This window comes from Vigna umbellata, chromosome 9 (assembly GCF_029865625.1).
Source record: "Vigna umbellata cultivar VRB3 chromosome 9, Vumbellata_1.0, whole genome shotgun sequence".
NCBI lineage: Eukaryota > Viridiplantae > Streptophyta > Magnoliopsida > Fabales > Fabaceae > Vigna > Vigna umbellata.
Window position 1 is genome coordinate 8,304,774 of NC_142173.1, and position 23,697 is coordinate 8,328,470.

The 23,697-nt window shown below is 34.6% G+C and overlaps 1 protein-coding gene and 1 pseudogene across 5 annotated transcripts; both read right to left on the minus strand.

The window, feature by feature from the left end:
* Positions 1–3,715: 3,715 nt before the first annotated feature.
* LOC124825487 (ATP-dependent zinc metalloprotease FTSH 10, mitochondrial-like) lies at positions 3,716–11,958 on the minus strand. 5 transcript variants are annotated; one of them, XM_047298099.2, is made up of 9 exons: positions 11,807–11,958; positions 11,579–11,653; positions 11,265–11,487; positions 11,098–11,169; positions 10,359–10,498; positions 6,615–7,088; positions 5,674–6,441; positions 4,569–4,796; positions 3,716–4,322 (listed from the first exon to the last, which is right to left on the minus strand). In XM_047298099.2, the coding sequence occupies exons 2-9, from the start codon at positions 11,621–11,623 to the stop codon at positions 3,837–3,839; spliced, it is 2,436 nt and encodes an 811-aa protein (XP_047154055.1). In that variant the 5' UTR covers positions 11,624–11,653; positions 11,807–11,958; the 3' UTR covers positions 3,716–3,836. The 5 variants fall into 5 exon arrangements, with proteins under 5 accessions (XP_047154055.1, XP_047154056.1, XP_047154054.1 ...); XM_047298100.2 differs by lacking the exon at positions 11,807–11,958 and having other exon boundaries at positions 10,359–10,477; positions 11,579–11,794; XM_047298098.2 differs by lacking the exon at positions 11,807–11,958 and having other exon boundaries at positions 11,579–11,794.
* A 7,144-nt stretch (positions 11,959–19,102) lies between these two features.
* LOC124825489 (phytosulfokine receptor 2 pseudogene) lies at positions 19,103–23,010 on the minus strand (annotated as a pseudogene).
* Positions 23,011–23,697: the final 687 nt, after the last annotated feature.

Below are 23,697 nucleotides of genomic sequence, written 5' to 3' on the forward strand. Positions count from 1 at the left end.
TCAGGTGCTTCTGATCACATTTTTGGTAATACCTCTTTGTTCTCATCTATTTCCTTTCGAGAAAAACCTCCTTTCATAACCCTTGCAAATGGATCTAAAACTTCCTCCAAAGGAGTTTGTCATGTTTCTATGTCTCCCTCCCTTAATCTCAACTCTGTCCTTTTTGTCCCTAATTGTCCTTTTAATTTAATTTCCCAAAGCCAGTTGACCAAAATGTTAAATTGTTCAACTAGAATTATTTTACAGTTTAATTCTCAAGTCAAATCAAAGATCCTAGCAAACTTAGACATTGGGTATTGAGGTAGCAGAATCCAATAAGGGTATTGTTATATCTCTAAGGAAGTATGCATTGGATATTTTGGAGGAAATTAGGTTGATGAATTCAAAACCTAGTTACTCACCCTTGGATCCTAATACCAAACTCCTACTAAATCAGGGGGAGCCTATTTCAGATCCTAAGCAATAGAGAAGATTGGTTAGAAAATTAAATTACCTTATAGTTACTCATCCTCACATTTCTTTGCAGTCAATGTGGTGAGCTAATTTCTCAATTCCCCATGTGAAGATCATTGGAATGCAGTCATTCATATATTAAAGTACATTAAAGGATCTCCTGAAAAAGGTTTGTTATATGGTTCCAATAACCATACAAAAGTTATTTGTTATTTAGATGTTGATTAGGCAGGATCTCCTTCTGATAGAAGATCTACATCTGGATATTGTGTCTCCATTGGTGGTAACTTAATTTCTTGGAAGAGTAAGAAACAAAGTGTTGTGGCAAGATCTAGTGCAGAAGCATAATATAGATCTATGGCCTTAGCCACTTGGGAACTTGTTTGGCTTAAGCAAATGCCTAGAGAGTTAAAATTTGGAGATGCCACTCAAAAGAAACTTATATGTGATAATCAAACAACACTTCATATCATTTTTAATCTCGTTTTTCATAAAAGGACCAAACACATTAAGATTGAATGTCATTTCATTCGAAAAAATATTGTATCTGAAGACATCAATTGAGTTCGTTAACTCAAATGATCAGTTAATAGATATTTTCACTAAGTCTTTAAAGAGACCGAGAATTGATTACATTTGTAACAAGGTTGGTACAAACCATTTATAAGCACTAGCTTGAGGGGGAGTGTTAGATATATTACATTTTATGTTAATTAGGGAAATGTAGACTTTTGTTATTGTTTGATATTGGTAGATATTATTTTTAACAATATCTTCTATTTACCATATTATTGTTTGGTTTTCATGTATACTTAATCATTCTTGATTATAAATATATTACTTTATGTGTGTTTTAAACACAAGAGAGATTAATCTTATATCTAGTTTTATTATATTCAAAAATTAACTCATCACGAATTGGCTACCACATTAGAACACTAATTGCTCAGAGAAAGTAAGAAGTCAAGTGAAAATATCTCAAGTGACTCTATTGATAGGGGGAGCTTTAACCTCCTTATATCTTTGTCTTTTATGATGAACAATAGAATGGTTTAATGGTTTCTTGCACAACAAATTACATAACAAATGTTTTATATTGATCATGTTTGTGCTTGATATGTGAATCCATTATTGTTGAATGAATCATGCTTAAAATAGATTGATAATCTCATTTCTAGTATAAATAATCGATCAAAACAAGGTATATAATCTATTATATTTAACCAAATCACTTAGAAAGCTTAACATGGGGAAAATGCTTTATTGTAATCGATTATATAGGTTGCATAACCGATTAAAACAGAGAAAATGCATAATTTGTTATATAAGTGAGATTATATGTTAAAGATGGCTAATGAATGACTAATATAGCTAAGTGTAGAAACAATCGATTACATAAGTTTACTAATAGAATAAAACAGAGAAATAGTTTAATCCATTACATAAATAGCCTAATCTGTTAAGATTGTTCAATGAATTAATAATATGCTTAAGTGTTTAAATAATCGATTATACCCATAGGATAATCTGTTAAAACAAAGAAACAACATAATTATTATACAATTAACATAATCGATTATAATGCGACATGATTTGAAAATCTTATATATATGTGACTTGAAACCTGTTTCAATAATGTTATCATTTTCAAATACTAACATTTTCATTGAGCTTTGATTACATGTGCGTTCAAGAATCGTTCTTGGAGAATCTACACTACATTGGTTGATTACTCATCAAGATTCATTCAAGACTTTGTGCTAAAGTGGTTTTGATTCAATCTGCACTTGAGGAGTGTGTCTCAGAGATCAAGTTCTTCATAAACAATTTATGTATTGTGTACCTGTGCAGGTTTGTTAGGGGTTAAGGGTTGTGATTGCTCTTGGTTTGTAAGAGAGTGAGATTGTTCATCTCTTGTATTGCTATATTGATTTTGAGTGGTGAGAGGAGTGCATTGAGAAGGTTGTCTCTGTATATCTGTATACTCAATTAATTATAGTGGATTCTCTTCAACTAAGGTTGTTGAAGGAGGACTAGATGTAGGCTTATGATAGTCGAACAACTGTAGATTGTTTGTGTTGATCTTTCTTTACTCTTTCTCTTTTGTTAATTCATTACTTTTTATTTATTGATTTCAAGAAAGCAAAGAACTTATAAAGATTTTTAAAAGATCATTAAAAAAAAGTTAATCCAATTCACCCCTCCCCCTCTTAGCTTGAGATATAAGGTCTTTCTTTTCTTACAAACTCCTTTAAAGATGTTGAAAAGATACAATAAAAAACAACACCATTAGTTATGTGGATAGATATTGACCTAAGTTAAAGCCCTCCAATTTTCTAGTAGAGAATAGTTTCCACTTTTATTTCGTCCATAAAAGGATGGTGGGATCCTCTCACAGGCAACAAAGTATTAGTTGATGTATGAATCAATCAAACCATTCGTTGAGTTCTTTCAACTTTTGTCCTAAGAGTATATTGATATGGGTGAGATGGGGTGACTTAATACAACTTGACATTTACATGTCCATCTTGTCATTGTATTGGGCATTTGTAGTTTCCTCTAACTTCTTCCTCATTTGTGTGTTTTCTTCTATGAAATGAGTTCATCTTTTCAACACTTTGTTTCTTGATTTCAAACAACTCTTTATTATAATGGTTATCTTGTGTTTCAAGTATCCATTGTCTCTCATTGTTAGTCATGCCTTTTGTCAATACCACATGATCTTCAAAGTCCAATTCAACTCCACTATGCGTACCAAATGTTTTTAAAATAATCAATTTGTCCTTATAAGACCAACACGTGTTATATATCTTGGAATTTGATCGTCATCATACTCTGTCTTAACCTCTCCTCATAGTTGTTGTACTGAAACGTGTTATGGAATGGTATAATGAAAAGATACTTCAACGTTGATGTAGAAGTGAACAAAACATAACAAATACATAACAAATGAATAATAAAGTAACAGTATTTACTTTATAAACATCAACTTAATTATAATATTTTAATAAATTTTTACCTGGATATGTTAGATTAACTTGATCAAAAAGTCCCAATTTCTAATTAGCATTTTATGTAGCATGCGAATAACGTAATGTTATTTAAGCAACCAATCCGTGATAATATCGATCTATATGACCGACATCATCTCGATATCGCTAGTACACAAATAAATTAAACAAGTGTTGAGCTTGCTAGTTTCGATAACCTATGAGAATAGAAGAACAGTAACAATGGAAACCAAACATGCAAATTGTGCAAGTATAAAAAAATTAAATATAGATTTTTTATTTAGCAGTTAGCATGTGAGTTTGGTTTGTCACTTATAACAAATTGAAAAAGAAAAACTAAGTCATGTACAATAAGAAACATAAATTTGGCGACTATCTGGTAACAACCTGGGGCTCTAACGGAGAAGTTCCGCCACCTTCCTCAGGCACATCTACAATGGTACTTTCTGTTGCTACTTTTTCCTCCTCTTCTTTAAAGCCTTCCTTAAATATATCATAATTGGTGGGTTCAATAGCCTTGAATGGTCGCTCACCCAAAATTCTCCGCAAGTCCTCCTGGTGAAGTACTTCTTTTTCAAGCAACAATTCAGCAATTTGAGTAACGTGTTCCTTGTGTTCCTCGATTAGATTTACTGTTCTTTCGTATGCTTTGTTAACCCATTCGCGCACTTCGCTATCGATAATTGCGGCAGTTTTACTGCTGTATGGTTTGGACATCTCAAATGATTCCTCTCTTGAAGGAAACGAAAGGAGACCCACTTTGTCGCTGAAACCATAAACTGCCACTTGGGCATATGTCATCTTGGTAACTTTTTCCAAGTCATTTTGTGCTCCTGTTGATATTCTCCCTACAAGAACCTGCAGTGACAGGGGAAGGAAACATCATTTTCATGCCTTTTGACCTTGGAAAGCGCTTAGCATCAGACAAGGAAAAACCATTCAAAAACAGAAAAATAACAGTAATAAGATTTTTACCTAAAAGCTTTAAATGCACTGAACCACAAAATTCTTTCAAGATAGAAAGAAATAGCCATAGCCATACAGCAAAACATATAGAAGAGAAATAGAAGAGAGAAAGAAAGTTAAGAAAAGCGAAAAAACTACCTGCTCGGCAGCCCGACCACCAAGTGTCATGCAAGTCATATCAAAAAGCTGCTCCTTTGTCAAGAGAAGGTTTTCGCTTGGAACATATTGTGCAAATCCAAGAGCGGCTGAGCCACGTGGAACGATAGTTACTTTTAACAAGGGGTCAGCGTGTTCCAAGAACCAACCTGCAACAGCATGCCCTGATTCATGGTACGCAACAGTACGCCTTTCCACCTTGCTTATTACCTGGTTAGGAAACATAGGTATTAGAGAGAAACACTAAGCAATAACGGAAAAGGCAAAGAGAGTTTCAAATACCCTTCAGTTTAAAATTTTAATTTTTAAAGTAGCATGCCAGTTTCAGCATTACAAAGTTTTAACTCAACAAAATCTTAAGATAATATATTTTTGCAGATTACAAACAGTGACAAAAGGACCCTGAGTATATCAGTTTTCTTATATGTATGCAGTTTGTATTATATATATATATATTGTGTACATATTTACTATTATTACTATATTATTTCAAATTTTATTATTTAGCTAGCTATACGATATAATATGTTTAATTTAGTTTTTATTAATACAATTTGCTAAATTATTATATTTCTATTACTATTATTTGTACTATATCATATTTTATGCTTTATGCTTATTGTATAATAAGCAATGACTAAAATATTCTTTTTATATATTATTAATACTATTGTTATTATGCAGTTTATCATTTTACAGTAAATAACTGTCCACAAATTATAATTTACAAAGCAGCCCACATGAAAATATGATGTTGGACTCCAATGTAGGACCAACGATGAGAAATGATAATACTACACCATGAAACCTAAGGACCCGCGACTGTGTAACGCAACGGAACAAATTTGTTGTGCATCACCGCTGCACTCTACCCGCTTTCCTGCAATAACAGTCACCCGGACCACTATTGATAACATGGGAATCATTAATGCATTAAATTAAACTTAAACATTCAGCTCTCTTATATCTCCATTCGGCTTCCTACTATATGCAAGACTTTTAGTTCTATAATCTAAAACATCCAGCTCCGCCCTTCCACTCACAGCACAAGCCTACCAAAAGAGAATAAAAACTTATAAAGACATACCTTGTTCTTCTTTTCCAAACCACCAATGATCCTATCGATTGCTGCCTCAAAATGGTCCATTGTGACTTGTGTCACCTCACTTCTTGCAGCAATCAGAGCCGCTTCATTACAGACATTAGCAATGTCTGCTCCAGCAAATCCAGGAGTAAGGGGTGCAAGCCTTTGAGAATAATATGATGGTTCATGGTCAAGTTTGATCTTCTTCAAGTAGATCTGAAATATCTGGTCACGACCTTTAATATCAGGTTTGTCAATTGCTATTTGGCGGTCAAATCGCCCAGGCCTAAGAAGGGCCTTATCTAAGATATCAGGTCTATTCGTTCCTGCTAAAACAACAACTCCGGAAGTGGTTCCAAAACCATCCATCTCCACCAACAATTGATTCAATGTACTTTCACGCTCATCATTTGCACCAGAAAAACCACCACGCCCCCTTGCTCGACCAATTGCATCAATTTCATCAATAAATATTATACTAGGAGCACATTGCCTTGCTTCCTGAAACAAATTTCTCACCCTTGATGGTCCAACACCAACAAACATTTCCATGAAATCAGACCCAGATATAGAAAGAAATGGCACCCCAGACTCCCCTGCAGTTGCTTTTGCTAAAAGTGTTTTTCCAGTACCCGGAGGACCAACCAAAAGAGCACCTTTTGGAATTTTTGCACCAAGTTCTTCATATTTCTTTGGATTCTTGAGGAAGTGGACGAACTCCATTATTTCAAGTTTTGCCTCATCACAGCCAGCAACGTCTTTAAAATATATCTAAACAAAGAGAAACAAAAAAAGGTAAATATTGGTTTTAAATGAACTTATTGCTAAGTCACTTACCAGCACTCCACCCCTCAAGGAAATAATTAAAACTGGACATGCCATTTTAAAACAAATACAAGAAACATCAGTCGTGTCATTGACAGAAAAAACAGAAATCTCCCAACCTTATTTTTAGTATTTTTGTCTACTTTTGTAACATGGGCTTTTCCTATGTTGAATATTCCACGGGCACCCTTACTGCCACCACCTCCACCAACACCAAGTCCACCTTGCATTCTCCTTCCCATGTACAGGAGAGATCCCAACAATAACAGTGTTGGAGCAAATCTCATCAGTTCCTGGTACCAAACCATCTCAGCAGAATAAGTTACAGGCACAAAATCATGAGGGTCAATGCCAAGATCTTCTTGCGCTTCCTGTAGCTTTTCCTCGAAAGACTCAACACTTCCAATATTAAAGTAATATTTATACTGGCCTCCATATTCTTTTGCAGGCAGGGTCCCTTGGACTACTTCACTATCTGTTTGGTTGCGAGGAGAGTTCCTTAAGTATACTTTGGCAACCGATTTGTTTGAGACAGCAATATGGTCTACTAATCCCGGTTCCAAGAGCTTATTTTTAAATTCCTGAAAGCTAATCTGCAAAGAATCAAATTTTGATCAATGTCATAAGGATGATAAGAATGAAATTAAAGTAAACATAGCCAAAAGGGGCATGGTTGAATTCACATCCTAATAATAATCCGAAGACACCCTTTGAGCATGCGAGATCTAGAAAAATATCAACCATTGTTAAATAACAAATCCAAATAAAGATTTGCAATATATGAAAGTCTATCCTAATAGAGCTCTTTTTTTAGAGGGCTACAGCCAGCAGCATAAAGCTAATCTCAGATATACACACACATTTTCAGTCATGAAAGGTACTTTTGGCAGCATCAATATTATAATTACTAACTATTGAGATTAAAAACAGAGAAAAGTGGATCTGTATTAGACAAGTGAAGAGCTTATTTCACCCTTCTTCATCCTTTATTTATAGGATATAACAATGAAAGACAACTAAGACTAAAATGGAAAACACTATCACACAACTCATACCCAACTAATACACAACTCACACACAGCTAACTCACATAAGACCTAATTATTCTAACACTCCCCCTCAAGTTGGAGCATACAGATTGTATGAACCAAGTTAGGAATAGATAAACTCAATCTGAGATCTTTTTAGGAACTTGGTCAATACATATGTAAGTTGGTCATTTGATCCAACAAAATCAACTTGTCTCGAATGAGACAATAGAACTTCGGCTTAAAACAGGATGCATGTATGCTTCAAACCATCGAGAGAGAATGTCTATAAACCAAATTGGACTCACAAACCAGCATAGCCAAAGAGACTCCTTCTGAAATATATGACCCGTCTTCAAGAGTGTACCGCAAACAGATGATTGTGGTCAGCAGATAGCAAAAGTGGAAACACAGATTGACGAACAACTAAAAGCAGCTTAATGGAAAATAATATTGGACAACAATGGACAACCGCGAAACTTCAACTAGCACCATGAAACTTCAATTAGGATGAGTTTGACAAAGGAGATTTCCATCAAAAGTGGATGATGGCCCACAGTGGTAGACAACGACAAACCATAAGGACTGGATTGCCATCAAGTAAGGATGGGCCTATAGTGGCTAAAAGCGACAAACTACAGGGACTAAATTGTCATCAATAATGAATAAGAGCTTGTAATGGCTGAAAGCGATAAATTACAAGGACTAAATTGCCATCAGTAACTAATGGGGGCCTACAGTGGCTGAAACATACTCCCCCTCACGGCTAACGGTGGAAATGATGGCACATCGATGACTGAATGTGAAGGTGGAAGATCTAGCTCTTCAGAAGACTTTTCCACAAGAGATGCAAGGGTTCGAAAAAATTAGAGAGGCAATGAGAACCCGTATACAAGGAAGAAGAAGACTATGGTGTTGGTAGTGATGTTGCTACGAGTGACACACATGGCTACTAAGTGACAATGGAGACTTTGATTTGCACTGTACAATGTAACTGATTGACAAAATAATGAAGGATGTCCAAGACTTTGACAGATTTCCCATATCATTGGGAATTGACCCATTGAAGAAACTGAATGAAGAGTCCAATTTTTTCAAAGAAAACATACCAATACACATCTGAAAGGGGCTGGTGAGATTGTTGACTGAATTTATGAATCTCACAAAAACACACTCCCCCTCACGCCATTGAAGTAGCTGATGAGATTCTTTCAAGACTTAACAGATTTCCAAAATCATTGGGAATTGACCCATTGAAATAACTGAATGAAGAGTCCAATTTTTTCAAAGAAAACATACCAATACACATATGAAAGGGGCTGGTGAGATTGTTGACTGAAATTCTAAATCTCACCAGAAACACATTTCCCGTCACGCCATGACCAACCTTTAACTCATGACTAGGTGGTGAAATTCCTTGATTAGCTGAAAATTGATAGAGATAGTTGATAGCAAGATAAGATAGACCCCGAGCTGCACCAATAGTTATTTTCAGTCGAGTGTCCCAAGACAAAGGATATGTGTTATTATTTCTCCAACAATAAATGAGTCTCCAAGCTTCTCTTTGGCATGAATTCATACACAAGAAGAAACTCCACATCGTCATAGCAGTAACCCAAAAGCTTCATTATGTTTGGGTGAGAAATTGTTCCCAAACATGATTTCTGACTACCAATCGTGAAGGCCCTGCATACTTTTGGGATTCAATTTCTTTTTATAGCTACCATGAACAAAGGGCCAAATCAGCTAGGACTTATTTTGAGAAAACGGGTCTATACAGTTTAGTCATGGTGAAGGTTCAGAAAAAGAGCATAGAGAAATACGCAACAGTGGTGCACAAGAAATAGAAGATGAAAGCAAGTGGTGCTGGCAGAAACCAGAGCACCATGAGGAACCATGATTGGATTGTGTTATAAGTCATTGATTGAATGAACTTGGGTGGCTTTTATTGGTGGTACTTAAGTGGTGCAAAGAGGGTGATGAAGAATCAACAAATGGTTCCACCATTGAAAAACAAAAAACAAAAAGAATTGGAAATTTTTCGATTTTAGGGTTTCACAGAGAAATTGGGATTTCCCAATTGTTTTCCATGGTTGATGCATCCTGGTTCGAAAGGAGCTAGTGCAAGGACGAATTCACAATCCACTCGTGATGGATGGTGTCACCAAAAGCTAGTGTGAGAGACTGCTTGGGTTCTGTTCTGGTATGGCTGCTATGGAGGGCTCGAACAAAGAGAGGGAGGTCCGACGAGATGACCGATAGTGGCACGGTGTGATTCCGACACCGGGAAGGTGGCGCGTGACGAACATGTTCCCGAGGCTGTTTGGAGAAAGGTGGCGCATGGACGAGAGGTTCGTCCCGATTCCGACAAGGTTGACCGTTAATCGAGGAGGCGATCCATATCTACTGGTCGCCGAACTAAACTATACCGACAATGATGGCGGCAGACGGTGGCCAGCGGCAGACAACGGCAATGGATGGTGGAAAACAACTAAAAAGGCACTAGAAATATCTGATATTAGGGGAGTAGGACTAGTCATTGAGATACTCATAAAAGATGAAATTTTTGGGGCCGCCAACGGCCAGTGACCACCAGCGGGCAACAAAGACAGCCGAAAGAAACTCAAACAATTCCCCCCTTTTATCAATAAAATCAAGATAATTGTGAAGTCAAATTGTACAAGGTTCACTTCTCATGCATCAGAAACCATTGCATTCATCTTCATCATATAGAATGCAGATAGTATTCATGAATTGAGTTCTTGACCCAACTTCACCTTCTCAAGCAAATTAAAACAAGGACTGGTTGTGCACATATAAAGAAATTGAGATTACCTCCCGCTGTTCACGAGGACGACTAGACGTGTATGAAATGAATAGCCCCATAACCAATAATGAGGAGATTAGAGTATGAACTTCAATCTTGATAGCTACCCGATAACTTCCATGATCATCTGCGTTTGCATTTGAGTTGTCTGAAGTTAAATAGAGAACCCAGGTATCAAAAGTTGTTAGTGTTACCCTTTCGGTGAACTGGAATACATTAATATGATTAATTCTTGGACAAAAACATACAGATCCCTAAGTAAATTAATGCAGCCCCTGAGAGATAGAGCATATTTTGGGACTGGAACTCAAGTTTCAAAACCCAATATGCCCCATACACAGTAAAGTAGTAATTAAAGTTTGAAGTTGACAGAAAATAGAACCTTGGCTATGGACAATAGAATTGAATCCTACCTCATTCTCCATCTTTCCATCATAAAGAAAGTTCATGCATTAAAGACCAACACTAAAAAATCTACACTGGCAATAGACAAACAATCAAGTCGTCAAGATCCAAAATGACAGATAACCACGCATAAACTTATAGCAAGGAAACGCTAACAAAACATCCCTTGAGTATTTACAACCCAAAGCACATAAACACTACTAATCAACTCTCGTGCACAAAACTAGTTCAACATATAAATTACAAGAAATACACCCTCCACTTTACTCGTTACACCAGTTATCACGGTTATCTTTCTATTTCAGAAGATAACAGGGTGTACACAAGAGATTCCATATTTACCTTTAGAGTCGTATTTTTTGTCATTTTCCTTCGGACCTTCCTTCTTTTCTTTGGGATAAAACTTTTCATAATCTGCCAAACAAACAAAAAACTGAGTTCAATTCTTAAAACTAATTGAAGCAGCTTCAATCACATGCTAAACACACGGCATGCCCAATAAAACTCACTCTTTTTCTTTGGGGCTTCACTGGAAAACAATCGGCGAACCCTAGGGTTTGCAGCAACAGATTTAAAATCAACCAAACTGGAAAAGACACTGCGACGGGAAGCACTGGCAGAAGAAACATAACTCCTAACAAACCCTAATACCGATTCCGCTCCATCAGACCAAGCATTCGTCCCTGGTATTCCCGCAAACTTTCCCAATCTCCCATTACCGTGTGATAAATTCTGTCACTCCAATTAAAAGCACCATAGAAATTAGCCTCTTTATGACTGTCAGCAAAAAATCAATTGAATTGAAGGGAAAGTGAAAACATACTCTTGATGAGCGCGACAGAGAGCACGCAATCTTTGAAAAATTCATGCTTTTGGAGAAAATTATTTCTTGGCCGAACTACACAATTTCAAAACAAAAAAATGTGAATCGAAAATATGTAAAGCTAAGAACATTGAAACAGAGTAATCTAGGTCGCAAATGAGACTGGGTAAAAATTGATGTGGTGGTCCTTTCTCTTTAACAGAACAAATGGAGAAAACATTCACATACAATGTAAATGGATCAAGACAGATTAAAGCAGCTGCTTTTGGATCAGAATATTCGTCTTCTTATTAAAACACAATTAAGCTTTGCTTTGAAAATATTGAGTTCATCACATGAACACGTTGGCTTAATGTTTTCTCAACAAATTTTCTTCACAACCATGGTATAAAACCTGCCCACAGATTTTTCGTCCAAATTATTTATTTAGTTTTTTCACTTTTGTGTCCAATAAGATGAAAATGTTTGTTTTTATGTTATAAACTGTAATTTGATTTCTATGCCCACATACTATATCATCTTAATTATATATTTTTAATTGGTTGATTTTAATTTGTTTATAAATTCTTATGTTAATTTTCAATATCTCTTGTTGTTCATTTTATTACATGATGTTTTTTATTTTTATATTCCGTTTCTGAAGTTGTTATTATTTTTTATTTTCCAAAATTATAATTGATAGAAATATAGAATCATAAAATTATAAAATCATGAAAAGCTTAATTATTTGCTTTGATTTATTTTGGTGGAAAAGATTTAAATTGGCCTTTATATTTAAAAAGGTTTGGTCTGAATGTAAAAGTCGTTTTAAAAAGTTAACTTAGTTAACGGTATGTTATGTGTTAATATATGATTTTTTTAAATCTTTTAACTTTAAACTTTTTTAAAAGAATTTTGTTGCCATGTGTCATATATTATGTGATACATGACACTCTTTGTGACAAATTGCATTGTTTCTGACACATGATATAATATTGTTAACATCTGGCTGTTAAGTATGTGTTAAGTATGGTTGTTTTAATTTCAATTTACTTTCGTAGATATGTTTATTTGATTTATTTTATTTTTAATTTTTCTCAAAATGAAATAATATTGTTCATCTCCAAATTGATATAAAATTTAAGTTTAATGTCTCAATAGGTCCCTATTTTTGTTCAGAATTTGAAATATGTCCTTTTATTTTTTGGCGTCTCAATTGGGTCCTTATTTTTGTTAATTTGATGCAAATAAATCCTTTCCGTCAATTTCAACAAAGGGCGTTAATGAATGTGTGACGTGGCATGAGGACAGTATTGACACGTGTAAGGTCACGTCACACATTCATTAACGCCGTTTGATGAAATTGACGGAAAGGATTTATTTGCATCAAATTAACAAAAGTAAAGACCTAATTCAGACGCCAAAAAATAAAGGGACCTATTTCAAATTCTGAACAAAAATAGGAACCTAAGGAGACATTAAACCTAAAATTTATTATTGATGTAAATGTTATACGAATATTTTTATTAAAATTTACTTTTCTAACAATAAACCCATATTTTCTTAATCATAAATTTTATCACAAAATTTAATACAAAAATATTAGTATAATATTTATATAAATAATAAATTTGATGAAGTTAAAAAAAATATATTATTTATATAAATGATATTAATTAATTAATTGTTATAAAAAACAGATTAATAATATATTAGTTTTAAACATTTACTTTTTTATAAAATTATTTATACCTAGTTTTGATCTTATAAAAAAAAGCATGAATTAATAATATAATAATAATGTAATATGTTAAAAAGTCATTTTTAATAAAATATATAATTTTATTCCATACCAACACAAAGTTATGCAAGCTCACCAAATAGTACTAATAATAACAAAATTCACGTCTAACATGCTCCCAAACATTTCCAAATATAACTTAGAACGCATGTCGAATCCATACATAATTATGGCCTTATCTTTTCACATATCAAAACATAAAATATTAGCACCCCTTACCTTACAGCATAGCATAGCATAGATATTTCTTTCATCTCTTTACGTTCTTAATCCCACAACATGTCTCTTACTATTACACTCCAACAAAAGCAAAAAAAAAAAAGAAATTCAAAGCTAACATTAACCTACGTCTCTCACACTTAGACTATTTTTCACATTAACTTATGCTCAATACCTATTGTACTTTGTTCAGATTTAATGTATTCACCTATAACTCCTCACTTCTACGTAACTCGAAAAAAACTAAAAAAACAACTATTTTAGTCAAGGTTCAAACACATTATCCCAAGCACACCAAATCAATCCACCTATCACATTCATCTTTAGTATAACAATGCATAACAAATCGTATAAATATATGCACATTTAACACGTCAATTAACAAAATAATAAAAATAATTAAAACATATTTTATGCACATAACCAGAATAAACTCATGACCACTAACCCATAAGAAAGAACTTTAACCAACTATGTTACGCTTCACTTGTGTTTAACATATTATTTCTTATTTTAATAAATTTAATTGACGTCCAAACCATCCTTTCATAAATTCATTTTTCTTAGGTCTTACACAAACTCCTTGGACACTAAATAATGTTCCCAAGTTTGAAAGGCTCTTACTAATGCATACAAATTTTTGTCATAGGTGGGTAGTTGAGGGAGATACCATGAAGTTTTTCATTAAAGTAAGCAATTGGATGACCTTCTTGCAATAACACTATAGTTATGCCAACACTTGATGCATCACACTCTAGCTCAAAAGTGTTTAAATAGTCAAGCAAGGCTAGAATGGATGCATTGGTGAGTTTTTCCTTAAATTAGTTGAATGCACACTCTTGTTTTTCATCCCAAATAAAAGACTCATCTTTCTTAACTCATTCATTAAGGGGTGAAGCTAAACTTAAGAAGTTAGGAACAAATCTCCTATAAAAGCTTTCCAATCCACGGAAGCTCTTAACCTCTCCAACATTTTTAGGAGTAGATCATTCTTGAATGACCTTGATTTTCTCGGGGTCAACATGTACCTCATTTTTGTGGACAATGAACCTAAAAGCAGTACATTATTTACACAAAAATGTGCATCTGACTACATTTTCAAAAAGTTGGTTGTCCCTCAAAGTGGAGAGAATAACTCTCAAGTGTCTTATATGTTCATGCAAACTTCAACGATACACTAAGATATCATCAAAATAAAGTACTACAAACCTACTTATGCAATCCTTAAGGACATGGTTCATAAATTTCACGAATGTACTAGATGCATTATTAAGGCCAAAAGGCATCAATAACCACTCATATAGTCTAAATTTGGTCTTAAAAACGATTTTCCACTCATCACCTTCTTTAATTCTTATTTGGTGATAACCCCTCTTAAGATAAATTTTGAAAAATATAGTGGACACATGTAACTCATCAAGCATATATATCATCAAGTCTAAGAGTGTATATTTAATAATAATATTATTGATGGCTTTACGATCACAACACATTCTCCACTTGTCCTCTTACTTAGGTACTAATAGAACTGGCATAGCACAAGGGTTAAGACTTTTTTGAACCCAACCCTTCTCATACAACTCTTGAACTTGAGATTTTATCTCTTTAGTCTTTTGTGGGTTAGTCCTTTAAGTTGGTCTATTTGGTAGATTAACCTGAGATACAAGGTCTATTTGATGCTCTATTCCACTAAAAAATGGTAGTCCTTTTGGTTCTTCCTTTGGAAATATATCTTCAAATTCTTTGAAAAGGTTTTTTAATCCAAGACATAGCTTCTTATGCTCTAGAGAAGTGGCAGTGCATGTGAGTGTTGCTTTACACAAAAGAAGGTATAAGGTTGTTCAACTAGAAGAACTCTTTTTAATAATTTTTTTAAAAATGTTCTCCTTCTTAATGACCTCGGGGGAAGGAACTCAAAGCTCCCTACCTCTTGTTCATCATTAGCTAACTTTTGGAGATTTTGAGGACTTTTTTTTCTCGATTTTTCTCTCCTGAAACACTTTTGAAGGCGCTAAAGGATGAAGCACAAATTTCTTTTCCTTGTGTATGAAGGTAATCTCGTTGTTGAAGTCATTGTGCATGGTTTTCTTGTCAAATTATCCTGGCCTCCCCAATAAGATATGGCATGCTTCCATAGACATTGTGTCATATACAACACTATCTTATTATTTGCCAATGGAAAACTTTACCTTTACTTATTAATTCACGGTCAAGTCCCCATCTTTATTAAGTTAATGAAGTTTATAAGGTTTTAGATAGGGCAAGACTATCAATGACAATTTATCGACCAACCTAGTGCTGCAACAATTGGAACATGATCCACTATCTATAATTAGAGAACAAGTATTTTCTAAAATTTTTGTATCTTGTATGAAAAATATTTTCTCTTTGTGTTAGTGTTTGTGGACTCGGTTGATTATTGAGGATCCTTCTCATCATAATAAAGTCCTCATCACAAGGGAAAGCATCATCACTTTTGGACTCATTAGATTCTTCACTCTCACTTTTCTCATCTTGACTACTATAAATATCATCACTCCTAAGAATCATAGTCTTTTTAGTGGGCATTGAGATGTTATGTGACCTATACCAAGACATATAAAAAACTTAATATCACTAGTGCAAGTGTGTGTAGATGTCCCTTCCCTTGGTTTTTCTTTAAAACTCCTAGAAGACTCTTCTACGTTCTCTTGGCTCCCTAGGGACATGTTCCTTTCTATTTGTTGTAGGTGTTGGAGGATAAAGTTCATAAAAATTATCCACTAGTATACTTGTTACCAATGAGAAGCATTGATGCTTTGAAGTGATTTTTATGATGATGCACTTGAAGACTTGAAGAATCTAATACTTTAAATGTTAAAAGCATTCATTGTAGAAAGCACTTGTATAAGATTTTTTTTTCAATTGTAAACACTCAGAAGTTTCATAACTTTGTGATTTCTTGCGGCAATAAGCAATTATCATAGGGGATAATCGATTATCACAAGCAAAAGCGAAAAAGAGTTTGTCTTGACAATAATCGATTATCATAGGGGATAATCAGTTATCACTTCAAGTTTTGATATTGTCCAGGGTTCGACAATAATCGATTATCATTAAGGATAATTGATTATCATGTTTGCCAAAACCTATAACAGCTCGAAACAATCGATTATCACTTGTGACAATCGATTATCACTAGTAGTTGTGAGTTGTCTTTTCATTTTCTAACCCATGGCCTATATATAGAACTTTCCTAAACCTTTTAAACTACACCTAAACCATTTGAGGGCACAAATTTGTTATGAGAAAGTTCTTTAGTTTAAGTGTGAGCTTAATCAAGTCTAGAGAAAGGAGAAGCTTGTGGTTATTGTGTCTAAAGGTGCAAGCGGTTCTTTGCAAGTTGATTGAGCTGATATTCATTCCATCATGTGTCGAAGGAAGGTGTATTTTGTTCTTAATTGTTGTATTATTCTCATTATAATTTGAAATTGATTTTTAGAGAAAAAGTTAATCACTCTTTTATAGTGATTAATGACGGGAAATAAAATCTTTTGATTCGAACCAGGATAAAATCATTTGTGTGATTTTCTCTATTTCTTCATCCTTTTATTCATAAACTGTTTGATAAAAGTTTTATAAGAGAACCAAAATTTTAAAAGAACCAATTCACCCTTCCCCTCTTGCTAATTGTCCGTTTATCACACTCTTTAAAACATTTCGATGCGCGATACTAATTCCAACAATTGGTATCAGAGCTTGCTTTGATAATTTTTCAAATTTTATGAAAATGGTTGGTATAACCAAGTATATTTTGAAGGTGCTTCCATTAACAGACCACCACTTTTTACAGGTGATAATTATGCTTTCTGGAAAGTCAGAATGCAAATATTTATGGGGTTTGTTGATAGAGGCATCTGGGAAGCATTTGAAAATGGTCCTTTTATCCCAACTAGAACTGTGGATGGTATTGAACAAGAAAAACCTTATTTGTCTTGGACGGCTAAGGAAAATAGGAGAGAACAATTTGATATAAAAGCTAGAAATATTATTTCTTCTACTCTGTGCTTGATGAATTCTATAAAAAATATATTTGTAAGACAACACAGGAAATGTGAGAAGTTCTCAAAGTCACTCATGAAGGTACAGACGATGTAAAGCGTGCAAGAAAGAATATATTAATCCGAGAGTAAGAAATGTTCAGAATGCAACTTGGAGAAACCATAGCAGACGTTCAAAAGCGTTTTACCCACATTGTCAATCGTTGGGTAAGACCTTTGATACTGATGAAATTAATGTCAAAATTTTAAAATCTCTGGATAGGACTTGACAACCCAAGGTGACTGCAATCTCAGAGTCATAAAACTTATCTTCAATGTCCATGACGATATTATTTGGAAAGCTCCGTGAGCATGAGCTTGAGCTCAATAGATTAACCGCAAAAGAAGACCAAGGAAAAAAGAAGAAGACCTTGGCATTCAAAACAGAGGTTTCTAAAGGAAAAAACTCAAGAATATATGATGACTCTGATGATGATGAGCATATGAGTCTCATGATCAAGAGTTTTACTAAATTCATGAAAGTTAAGGGTAAAGAAAAGTTTAGAAGTGACAAGAGAGAAAATCAAGGATGTTCCTTAAGCTACAAATGTTGTGAAAAAGGACATGTTAAAGTTGATTGTCCAAACAACAAGAAAAGTGAAGAAAAGAAAGAAAAAAAAATTCACAAGAAAAAGAAGACTTATATAACTTGGAATGATAATGACTCAAGCTCAACTAGTCAAGTGATTCCGATGAAGAAGCCAACTTGTGCTTGATGACTAATATTGATGACACTGCAAGCCAAGTAAGTTGCTCTAGTTTTGAAACTTGTGAAATGATCTACAAAAAACTTTTCTTAAATTGCTTAATGGGTCTGAAAAATTAGATGTCGCACATAAAAAATTGGAAAATAAATTTAAAGATTTGCAAATTAAATAATAATTGTTTGATTTTTCAAAAAATTATTGTGGATGGATCAACTTATTCTCAAAAAGGTGATGCTAATGATCATTTAATATGTTGTTTTTATTTGACAAAATTTATTGAAAGGTGTGATATTGTTTTGTGAATATGACATTGATATTCCTAATTTTAATTCTACTTATGTTGTACGCAATGGTCATTCACGACATCAAAAAGATCATGTCATTGTAGAACATCATTTTAGGGTGAATATATCTTTTTGTTACATTGGACTGGCAACTGCAAGAATTAAGTGACTAAGCAAACAATGGAACTTTTAACTCTAAATAATGTTTTAGTTCCTAAGGATACTTATAAATCTTTTAACAAGATCAGGTGAGATAATTATACATAATAACAAACTAACAAATGACAAGCTGATTGAACTAGATCAGTTATCTACATGTTCAATTACTTTATCCATGAATGATATTCAAACAAAACTAATAGAATTAAAGTTTGTTTCTGTTATTTTAATATGTCAATACAACTGTTTACCCTGCAAATTATATCAGCATTCTCTTGCATGAAATTTCTGTCATATTGTAACAAATGCATCCTTATAAAAATATGGGAATATCCCACCACCATACTACAAAGATGCCTTATATTGGTATTTCCTGACTCAATGATACACAAACAAAAATCAGATAGATGTCATGAATGCTGCGATTTTAAGATGATGACTATTCAGAGCCATCAAATCCTACACCATCAAGCCATGAAACAACTAATTCAATATGGGGTCTCTGCCTTGGATCTGCATCTATACATTTACAAGCAATAGCTAGTACCTCTAAGAGCTGTTTCTCAATATCCTTATGCCAAATGACTGAATCAAAAATTTCTTGATCCCTATTTTCAGATTTCATCTGAAACACCCAAGACACTAGATTCCTGCTGCATTGCCCCACAATGACTTCTACAGGCCTTCGACCAGTGAGAAGCTCAACAAGAACAACACCAAAGCTATAAATATCACCTTTGAATGTTGCTTTCAGTGCTTGACTATATTCTGGAGGAATATATCCTAAAGTTCCAACTAAATCTGTTGAAACATGTGTATCATAGGGTTGAAGTAGCCTTGAAAGACCAAAATCAGCCAAATAAGCTTCGAATTTATCATCCAAAAGTATGTTGCTAGATTTAATATCTCTGTGCACAATATGTGGTTCACACTCCTTGTGCAAATAAGCTAGTCCATGAGCTGCACCTTGAGCTATCTTGAGTCTTACATTCCATTTTAGAGCTGAATTTCCATCCTCACTCTCATGCAACCAATAGTCAAGACTTCCATTCTCCAAGTAGGAGTAAATTAACAATCTGTCATTAAGATGCTGACAATAACCTTTGAGTGAAACAAGGTTCTTATGTTGAGCTCTAGAGAGTGCCTCCACTTCTGCTTGGAATTCTCGTTCCACCTGACCACAGTATCCCGAAAGTTTCTTCACAGCTACCTTTCTGCCATTTTGAAGATTTGCCTTGTAGACAAGGCCAAACCCACCACAACCAATTATGTTTTCTTGGTTAAAGTTGTTGGTAGATTTTATCAAATCTTCAACTGTGAGATCCTTGCAATCTGAATTCTGAAAAAGAACCAATTTTGAAGAAACAACTGCTTCAGGTACCCTGTTTGGCCAGCTAAGCTCCTCATCAAAGTTATCCACTGGTTTATCCTCATCCTTCTTTGACATTCTTAGCAGAATAACTGCAATAAGTAGTGCAAGGCCCACTCCACAACCAATTGTGATGCCAAGGACACTGCTTTTACCGAATTTACCCGAGGAAGGAGTGGAAATGTCGACATTTTTTTCATTGTTACAATGATTGTATGTTTCCCCACACAGACCCAGGTTGCCCTCAAAACTTGAATTTGGGAAACTTGAAAATTGTCCCCCAGCTGGAATTGTTCCCCACAAGTGATTATATGCCACACTGAACTTAGACAAGAATGTGAGGTTGTTAAATGATGGAGGAATAGTTCCGTATAGATTATTATTAGATAAGTCTAGTGTTTCCAAATTCTTCATCTCAGAGATAGAGCTGGGAATTGTGCCGGTGATGTTGTTCCTGCTTAAATCTAAGATATGAAGTTCTCTCAAACGACCTATTTCAGGCCATATTGTTCCACTTAATCTGTTATTGCTCAAGTATATTGATGGAGGGAAACTCGAAGCATGGTTATATTGCAACCCATTAGCACTCTTGTTTCTCTTGACATAGAGAGGAATAGCAGCAGATGCAAAGAGACTTGATATATGATAATTTAGGGATATGAGGCCCTTCAGCTCTGTCAAACCTTTTGGTATTTCTCCAGTAAGAGAATTATTTGACAAATCCAAGTAGAACAGATGATCCATCCAACCAATCCAAGAAGGGACACTGCCTTCCAAATGGTTCCATGAAAAATCGAGAACTTCCAATTTCGAGCAATTTAACAGCCAAACAGGAATACGGCCTTTGAGACCACAATTTCCAAGTGCTAACACCACAAGGCTCTTGAAGCTTACCGTTAAATTTTCTGAAATTTCTTCACCACGGAAATTCTTTGTGAGGATAAGAGTTGTGAGATTTTTGCAGTGCTGCAGTACATAAAGCGCCCCAGCTAGGTTCTCAAAGCTGTTGTTTGACAGAGACATAGTCAAAAGTGAAGTGAGGTTCGCATAACTCTCAGGGATTTGGCCTGTTAATTCATTTTTTGCAAGGCTTAACATTGTCAATTCATGGCAATTGAACAAAGAATTTGGAAGGGGTCCATTAAAATGATTGCTACCAAGGTCCAACGTGGAAAGATTAGACAACCCAGTGAAATTAAGGCCAACAGAACCTGTCAAAGAATTATTCCGAAGATCAAGAACTTGAAGTTTTGAGCATAAGGCCAAGGTGGAAGGTAATGATCCAGAAAATGAATTGGAGTGCGCTATTAGCTGTTCAAGGTCCGAAAGATTCCCAAAAACATTAGGGAGCTCCCCAGAAAACCGATTTCCAGAAATTATTAAAGATTTTAGGTTTGAGAGATTACTTAGCTTCACGCTTAACTGACCGGAGAGGTTGTTCATAGAGACTGAGAGCTGCTCCAATGCTGAAATTGAATACAAGGAATCAGGAAGATAGCCAGTAAAAAAATTGGAATCCAAATGTAACTCTTGGACAGATGTGCTGCAGTTTGCCAACCATTCAAGACCACCAGAAAAATTATTTTGTGATATATCGAGAATATGAATACCCTTGGAGAAGCTGCAAATTTGAGAATTGAACTGGCCAGTGAATGAATTGTTGCTTATGTTGAGAGCAACGAGATGTTGTAATCCCCCAAATTGGAAGAGGTCTCCAACAAATAAATTGCTAGAAATATTCAGTATCTGAAGGGATTGCAAACCAGAGAGTACCCCAACAAGTGGTCCAGACAGAATATTATGGCTCAAATCAAGAACTTCTAACTGCTTCAAATTAGAGAACTCGGAAGGCAATCCACCTTGGAGACGATTGAACGAAATATCAAGCACTTTCAGCTGATCCAGAGAAGCTAAAGAACTTGAAATTGTGCCGTTAAGACCCATTCCAGGTAGAATCAACTTGGACACTCTACTACCTCCATCAACCACATCTTCACAAACAACTCCAACCCATTTGCAGCAGAAAACACCATCTGACCATGCTGTGATGATAGACCCTTTTGTAAGATTGCCTGCAAATTCCTTCAGGCCCAACAAATCATGCTGGTCACAAGAATTGGCTAGGGTCTCAAGTCCCACAGAAAAGAAAACAAACCAAGCCAGGAAACTCCATTGCACAAAAGCCATACGGCAATATCTATGCAATTCCATTTCAAAAACCAAAAGAGATAATATACGTGTTCAGCTTCAAATGATCACTGGAAGGTCACTGCTTTCCATAACTCGGAAGACCCCAACCTCCAAAATTTTTCAACACTCGGTAAAATGAACCAAACTGTAACAGCATACATAAAAAAGACAAATAACGAGGTGAAAACTGTTGATATGAACACCACGCGCCAAAACTAAATACTGGAAAAACAAGAAGGAAAGACTACTAAATCTGAATGCAAATTAAAAAACGACCCACTTCAGGAGAGAGGATGGTCAAATAAAGAAAAGGGGTCATTTTACAACAGCGTGAGGATGAAGCAATCAATAGTAACCATTTGAAAATAAAAAGTAACAAAGGAAGTGAAAAAGAGCACTGAATTCACGTAGAAGCAGTGAGATACCAAACAGAAAGTAAAGATCCCATTACCATTAACATTGCAGGTAGCTGAACTCTATGCTCAACAGTCACCATTCAAATAAAACCTCGGCATTCTAAGGCCAACCAGAAAGTCATTTTTCGTAAAAATGTGATTTTGGGTCAGTTAGACGGCAGAAAAGTTTGAAAAGAAGCACAGAAAGCGTTGAAGAAGCATTAAAGAAAAGGAATGGAAAGTCATAATGCATTTTACCTAACTTTTTCAGACTTTTGGTCAATTGGGTCTCTGTGTCAGAGCAGGGGTGTATGATTTTCAGAACCAAAAAGGAGGTGGTGGAGTAGAGAGGAAAACAAAACAAAGGGATGTTTCACATCAATGAACAGTGAAAAGGAGAAAATGTTAGCACGGGTGCTATATCTCATCACCTCACTTATTTTTTCAATAAACAAAATGGCATTAACTATAAAGGAGAACAGTGTATCATTGTTTATTCACTTTTATATTCGTTTAATAAAGATAAAATAATCATAAAAATATAAAATTTTGTATTTAAAAAAATAAAAATAATATCAATAAAAAATTTAGATTCTGTATTATCGTAATACTATTCACCTCTTTCATTTATTTTCCACGGTGCATTATTTCTGTTAAGATATGTTTAAATTTGTTTGAGTTGTACAAAATTGGATAAACTTCATTTTGTTTTCATGTAAAGATCTCTCTTTATCTAAAAATTTAATTAAAATAGAATAATATATATAAAAAATTAATTTTATGAATTAATTTTTGTTGGATAAAAACAAAAATGAGACTCATCCACATACAAAAAAAAGGTCAATGTTTTCAAATACCATATATTGAGGAAGAATGTCTTCCACCTTCACTAAAGCTCCATAAATTGCTCCAATGCACCAATCATGTTTCTTGTCCT